General features: G+C 55.6%; 1 protein-coding gene across 1 annotated transcript; it reads right to left on the reverse strand.

Moving 5' to 3' along the window:
• Nucleotides 1–560: 560 nt before the first annotated feature.
• KLHDC7A (kelch domain containing 7A) lies at nt 561–5,684 on the reverse strand. The gene is given in 2 exon segments (XM_033228094.1): nt 561–3,871; nt 3,874–5,684. Coding segments are annotated over 2 exon segments (2,328 nt in total). The 5' UTR covers nt 5,555–5,684; the 3' UTR covers nt 561–3,224.
• Between the last annotated feature and the right edge of the window lie 1,715 nt (nt 5,685–7,399).

The following is a 7,399-nucleotide window of genomic DNA, read 5'->3' on the forward strand; positions in this document are numbered from 1 at the left end:
TGCAACATTTGGTAAGGACACTAGCTCTCGCTCCTATATGTTGTAAATGTAGGTGTAATTGAGATTTTTCCCTTACACCAAAGGCTAAACCAGAATAGCTGGGCCCCTGTCCTTCTTCCTACCCCCAAGATGGTGCTCCTTGGAAGCAGCCCTGCTCTCCCTGGTGGGCACAGCAAAGTCCTTCTGGCAGGAAGGCCACCCTTCTGGTTCCCTGAGCCAGTCCTGGTCTATGCATCTCCCAGATTTCCATTCAGGTCCCTGTTCAAATGTCATCCTATCAGGGAGGCCTGATCACATGATTTAAAAGATCAACCCCTTTCCTCCGGCACTCACCATCCCATGTCCCTGCCTTGGTTTTCTCCTTAGTGTATATGCAGCCTAGGTACTAGATTCAATGTATTTCTTTTTAAAAGTGTCCATTTTCCTTTGCTAGAATGTGAGCTCCATTAAGGCAGGGATCTGCTGCATCTCCAGCACCCAGAACACTGCCCAGCCCAAATATTCTGTAAATGTTTATTTCAGGAGTGAAAGAACACATCCTGACCATTTTTTTTTGGTGTGTGTACATATTTAGTTTTATTGTAACAAAGCAACTTGTATAATTTTAATGTTTAAAACTGAACATCATCTTTCCTTTCCAGTGAAACAAAAAGAAAACTTAAAAATAAACAGGAACAAAATTACAATAGAGAATGTCAATTCCAAATAAGATGCTACAGGTTCTGCTGATGCGCCCATTGAGTTACAGGACTCAAGCCATCATTAGGAGAGAATTTATTTTTAAAGTGTCGTCTTAAACTGCAAGGACCATTGTGCCCTCAGGGGGTCTTTCCAAGGTCTTGAGCTACCTTGTTCCACCCTGATGGCCCTGACCACATTCTTCCTGAAGCCCAGCTCTAGAGCCCCAGGCCAGCACATCGGCTCTAATCCACAGGTAGTGACAGCCTGGGACACTGTGTTGCAACACTTATGAAGCCATTGTGAGGGCTTGCCAGGAGAAGATATGATGACTGATGAATGATTTTGCCAATGGAACCAAAAGACAGGTGGATCAGATGGACTGTGTACTTCTCTTCCCAGCCCAGGCCCCAATCTCAGCAACCCCCTCTCATTACAAAGACCACACCCACCATGGGTTGGGGCCTGGAACACATTTGTCCGTCTTATCCCTGGAATCACTCCCCTAGTCTCTAACACAGGCATGCAATGGGCTTCGGAATGTTTTTCCAGAGTGGTCCTTGTTCCTCCTGGGCTTGGAACCTTTCCAGAACTTTACCTAGCTTGGGTGTTGCCTCGTCCTCTGCCTGGCCCTTCACTAGGGGTTGAAGGTTAGATCTGGGTCCACCTTCCCCTAGCTCCTATGTAGGGTTCTCCTCTCAAGCAAGTCCTTCCCCCAGTCCAGCAGCACAATTCTAGTGCCTCCTTTGAGTCTTGTCACTGAAGCCATTCTCCCCCAGCCTACAGGTCCCTTGGAGGTTCATGGCTAGTGTTGACACTGAGCTTGAACGTGACCTTGCCTGTGGACGGGGGTCACTCTCCCCAGAAGGCAGCCATGGCCCTAGCTGACTTTCCCTTCCTGGTCTCTGATTTAGGAATAAATTCAGCTGCTTCATCTTTCGAGGGCCAGGCCAAGGAAGTGGGGAGGGGCGTGGGCAATGGCACCCTGTGGCCTCTGAGCTGCCATTGGCAGAGCCTGGTGCCCGAGCCCAGACTAGGGATGGTGGCCTTTGGTGGTCCAGTGCAAGTTCTCCTCTTACATCCATGCCAACCTCTTTTTCATCTTTTGTTCCAGTCCTGCTTCTTCCAACAAGACCCACAGCCTGGACCCCAACAGCATCAGTGGACACAGGCTCTAGTTGGGACCACCTGGGAAACTGGGAGGCGCTTTCTCTTGGGGGCTCTCATTTATTCCCAGGGCAGATACGGACATGGATTGTCCTTCCCATTTTCAAGACAAGGACACTGAGGTCCAAAGCATCCTTATTTTCTTCCTTGTCAGGCTCTGCTCTGGTGTACCTCCCATCTCCCCTGGCTTCTGGCTGGGACCAAGAGCATCACTGCCTTCCCATCTTTCACTTTCTCCCTCAGAGGTGGAAAAAGGGCTGTGGCAATACACTGGGTCAGGCTCTCTCCCTTCCCTCCTGGAAGGACAGGTGCCTTCCTGAGGCTGGGGGTCTTCTTCATTCGGAGTTTATCAAACCCGATGTGAAAGGAGATCCAGTCTCTGGATGCTTCACTAGAATCTTCTAGTTCCTCGACTTGGTCATGGACCTGAAAATGTGAATGAGGTAAACCAGGTGACGGTACCTGGCACAAGGAGGGCAATTATGCTGTCACCCTGAAGTGCTGACTGGTGGTGGCTGTCCCAGCTTCCAGACTGGAAGATGGCTACAGATCTGGGAATGAGTACAATGGTCAGTAAACATGGGCAGGGCCAAGGAGCAGGGTGGCGCTTGGATCACACAGTTTCTTCCCTTTGCTGAGACCTCCGTGTATCCTCAGCAGACCTTCACCAGAAGATAGCTTCGTACAATGGGTGCTTCTCTTTCTTCCAATAAGGAGAAAAGTAAGGTGGGCTTTGGTACATTTTCTGGCGAGCAAGAATCTCCTAGGCTGGCCCCAGCTTCAGCTGTTCTACTTTTCAAACCACCACTCCCTCTGGCCAGGCCCCCTGGGGCTCCCTGGGCTCCTTCCTAGTCCTGTCCAAGTCACCTGCCTCCATCTTTCCCACCTGTGTGTCCCCGTGCTTCTGGGAACTGTGGAGGTGGGGCCCAGTGGCTGATGTTTACCAACGTGCATTGATGGCTCAGAGAGTCAACCCCTCTCCAGGGCAACCAGGGAGGGGCTGCTGGGGTCAACTGGCTCCTAGAATTGTGATTGCAATAAGGCTATGCCCCCTAAGCTTTGCTTGGGTCCTGGTGTATCCCCCCAAGAATTCAGAGTTGAAGCCAGGGTGGTCATCCCTGAAGACATGAATGCCTTCTGCCTTGGAACACAGGCTCCTAGTCCTCTTTTCTGCAGTGGGGCCTCTGCAGCCCACGAAGGGTAAGACTCATCTAAGATCCCTCTCTCCCCAGCCAGGGGAGGAGAAAGGACTGGAATTCACTTCTTGATGGCCACTTTCCTGGGTTGCCTGGTGATTGCCTAGAAATGGTCTACAGAGATGGCTGGCGGTGGAGCCCCGTGGCCCCCAGCTTTGCATGAGGAGCTCAGTTGAGGGACTGCTAGACCCTGGTCTGAGGCAAATCAGGGGTGGGCAAGGTCAGGACAGTGGGCAGGAGGGTGCCCTGTGGGGCCGGGAAGCTCTGTAGCTCCTTGGGCACAAACCTGGGTGAGACAGAGTCTGCTAGGAAGCAGAGGGTGCTCCGGCGTCCCACGCAGTAGATGAGGTTGTCCACCACCGTGCACTGGAAGGCATCCGGGTAAGGCGTCCGGTACGTGGCACACTCGTACCAGAGCCGGGTGCTGGCGCTGCAGCGGTACACGGCGATACCCAAGCTGCGGTTGAGGTCAAAGCGGTAGAGAAAGCCATTGACCGCCACCATCTCGGCCGTGCGGTCTTTGCTGCCCCCGGTGGGGCAGGCCCACCATCGCTGCTCCTGCGCCGAGAAGCGGAGCAGCAGGAAGCGCAGCGAGCCGCCGGTGACAAAGATCTCCTTGGCACACGCCGTGGCCGTGTGCGCCAGGGCGAACGTGTCACTGGGGAGCGGCGGGGCAAAGTCCCAGCGGTCCAGGCGGGGGTCATAACGCTCCACAGAGTTCAGACACTCTCCGCCGATGGCGTACAGGTGCCCGTCCAGGGCCACCAGCCGGCAGTGCGGTCGGGCCTGGTTCAGCGGGCACACCTCGCTCCAGATCCTCGTAAGCGGTTGTAGCAGAAGACGCGGCTGGAGGGCTGGTGCCCGGGGCCCTGGCAGCCGGACACCACAAAGAGATAATTGAAAAGACTGCAGATGGCACAGCCCCGGGACACGGCCTCGAGGGGCAGGCGAGCCAGCGGGCGCCAGACATCCTGTTCATCGTCATAGCAACAGAGGCCGCCCGAGTCTTCCCTGGGGCACACGTCAGCCACCACCAGGTACTGGCGGCCCTGGAGCCGGCGCTGCAAGATCAGCTCGCGCTCTGCCCCGCTCAGGCACCCGTAGATGTCCGGGCTGCGCAGCACCTGGAGGTAGTTTTCGCTCATCACCTTGTAGGCCGCCTCCTTCAGGGCCTCCAGGTTGTGCCTCTTGGCCAAGGTCAGCACCTCATAGCAATTGCCCAGATCCAGGCGGACCTGTGGGGCTGAAGCAGGGGTGAGCGGTACATGGAAGAAATTAGTCCCGGCCACCAGGTGCACATGGGGCTCCCGGCTGCTTCTGCCTGAGTCCGGCAGGGCGCCCGAGTCTGGGCAGGGTGGAGCGGGGAGCCGGAAGCCATCTGGCTGCAGCTGCAACTCTGGGTTCTCCGCTATCTGCAGGAGACTCTCCTTCCGGCTAAAACCTGGGTTGGTGGGCGACGGCCCTGGCTGTGGGGAGGCGGCTCTTTCGGCTGCACTCTTTGTGTCACCGGCTTGGCCTTCCGAGGCTGCCCCTGTTCCCAGGGACCCTGGCGGTGGCCTAGGAGATGGAACCTCAGTCAGGGCTGCTGTCCTGGGAGCCAGCCTGCCCTGGAAGATGGCCTGAGACGTAGATTCCACGTAGTAATCGTACACCTTGCCCTTGAGCCTGGGCTCAACCCCCTCCACCTTCTGTACGAAATTCTCCATTCGGACCCGGGCTATGGACGAGAAGGTATAGGAGGCGTTGGGGGCTCCCTCCTGCTGATGCAGGGTCAGGCCAACATCGGAGGCAGCCTGGAGAGCCCCAGGCTCTTCTCTGCTGACCCCTATCACACGGGTGAAGACCCAGCTCTGGTTCATGTCACTGCTGCCTTGCAAGGGAGCCACGTGGTGGCAGTGGGGAGGTTCCAGTTGTCCTAGCCCTGGATGCTCACGGGGTTTGCCGTCCTGCCATGGAGCAGGCTCACCACCGGCACAGGTGCCATCGGCTGCTGCAATGAGTCCAGCTGGGGAGCTGTGCGGTTCACTGCCCAAGCGGGGGAGATGGGGAGGGTCAGGGTTACCGCCAACAGCTGTTCTGGCTTCCTGGCCGCAGCAGCTAGGAGGCACCTGCTCAGAGTCCGAGCCCTGCCCGTCCCGCTCCTCACCTGAGCCTTTTCTCTGGGGCTTCCTGTCTGTGGAAGTGGCCCCCGTGACCAGGACACAGGGGCCTCTTGGATTCTCCCAGCTGCAGCCCTGTGGTGCTTCAGATCCCTTGCTGCTCCTCCGGCGTCTTGGCCGCCTCTGCAGAGCCCCGGGAGAAGCCTCCTGTACAGCAGGCTGCCCTGAGCCCTCTGCTTCCTCCTTGGCTTCCGCCTGGGCATTCCCACCCCACCTCTGGGCTGGGGCAGGCCTTGACTTGTACAGCCTGTAGGCCACAGTCACCAGGAGTAGGGCAGCAGCCGACAGCACCACCTTGCCCGTCAGCTGCATATCCAAATGCCAGTCCTGGGCCTCTGCTCCTCTGGGGAACATGCTTCTCCAGCCAGCCTGGAGCTGAGGAATGCCAAGAATCTGATTAATAATTGCCCAGTAGGGACCAGTTCCTGGGTCCTGCTGAGCGGAGGGGAGGGAGTTCTGGGCTGGCTTTGGCTGGTCAGCCGAGGAGAGGAGTCAGAGCAAAGGTGACTTTGAGCTGCAGAGGGTGGCCGCTGGGGCCCAGAGCTGGCAGATGCCAGTGGCTGGCCTCCTTTGATGCTTCCCTGGTGGTGGGGGTGGGGGGCCTGCCCAGGGGCTGAGGTTGTGATAGGCCACCTGAGCCAGCTCTGTGGCCAGCAGCTAGGGGATGTTAGGAGTATCCAGTGGGCATACAAAGAAGGAGGAAGCTCTTAACCAAACAGTCACCCGATGCCAGGAAATGCACGGGGTTGGTTATTCTTTATGTGTGTGCTTTATTTTCTCTTTTGCAAATCCACTGGGCTCGGAGGCTTGGGTGTGTTGACTCATGGACAGGTGGAGCTCCAGTAGGCGTGGATGGGGTCATTCTTATGAGGTCTGCTGGTCCTCGCAGTGGGGTCAGCTTTATGCTGGCCAAGCAGGGGACAGGAACGTGGCAGTGGAGTCTGGAGCCAGGGCATGCAGCCAAGCCACCTGACCCAGCCCTTGAGTGCCTCTGCCCTCCTTCCCTGCCTGACAAGTTTATTAAGAGAAAACAGCCTTTCTGAGAACAGTGGGGAAAGACATTGCATTAGTGCTTAGATCAGGGTTAGATGTGGACGCATCTTCTCTTTTAAAACCAGACAATCTCCTATGGTGAAAGACTGAGGGAAGACTCGCATCTCCGAGACCCCCCTCACCATCTTCCCTCCCCCATCACCGGTGCTGTGGGTCCTGGACCCAGACTACCTGGCTCTGCTACTTACCAACTATATGACCTTAGGCAAGAGATCTCACCACTCTTTGCTTCATCTGAAAAAGGAGGATGACACCATACGTACCTCATCAGGTTGTGGTGAGAACTAAATGGGCTACTAGAAATAAACACTGGGGCAGAGCGCCCCATCATGAAAGCTTACTAAATATGAACTATTCTCCCCTTCTTCCTCCTCTTCCTCTTTCTTATCATTGGCACCAACATCGCTAGTATCAAGTGTCATCAGAGGACCTTCCAAAGCACAGAACTAATTCTACCCTTTTCCTCACCAAGGTCCTCAAAGAGTCCCCAAGGTCCTGTGCAGGGGTCTCAAACTCTTGCTGCCTATGGGGGCTGGGCAGGTAAAGTGAACAAGTGAGGACCCCTGTCTGCCCCACCCCAGCCGATGGCATCAGGCCAGGTGGCACAGCATTGCCTCACCCTCCCACTGTTTCAGGGAAGCTTAGAATCCCGGTAGTGACATCATCAATCTCAATTTTAAAATCTTGGCATCTGATTCAAAAATGAAACTGAAAACCACTCTGTGGGCCACAGGAAGCACACACGTGGAAGGAATTTGGCTTTGAAGGCTGTGACTCTAGGAGCCAATCCTAACTCCTTATGCCAACGTTCACAACCCTCTATGTACCAGCTTCGGTTTACTCTTCCAAATTCATCTCCTGATCACTGCCTAGCAAACTGGGCTCAGGGTGACTTCTTGGCAGGGAAGGCTGGTGGGCATCCCTCTGTCCCATCAGAGTTGGGTGAAAGGCTGTGTCTGGGTCTTCTTTCCTGGTGCCTTCATCCGTCCAAGATCACCTTTTCTTCCTTTGGGTTTCTTGTTCTCTGATGCTCCACTTTTAGCCTTGGCCACAGCTGCCTTATCATAAAGTGCATTGTGTGCAAGATTTGGTCTCCTGCTGCATTCCAAGTCCTTGAGGACAGGCTGTAGCTGGCTCAGCTGTGGA

The sequence above is a fragment of the Trachypithecus francoisi genome, unplaced genomic scaffold, assembly GCF_009764315.1.
Source record: "Trachypithecus francoisi isolate TF-2019V2 unplaced genomic scaffold, Tfra_2.0 Lachesis_group12, whole genome shotgun sequence".
NCBI lineage: Eukaryota > Metazoa > Chordata > Mammalia > Primates > Cercopithecidae > Trachypithecus > Trachypithecus francoisi.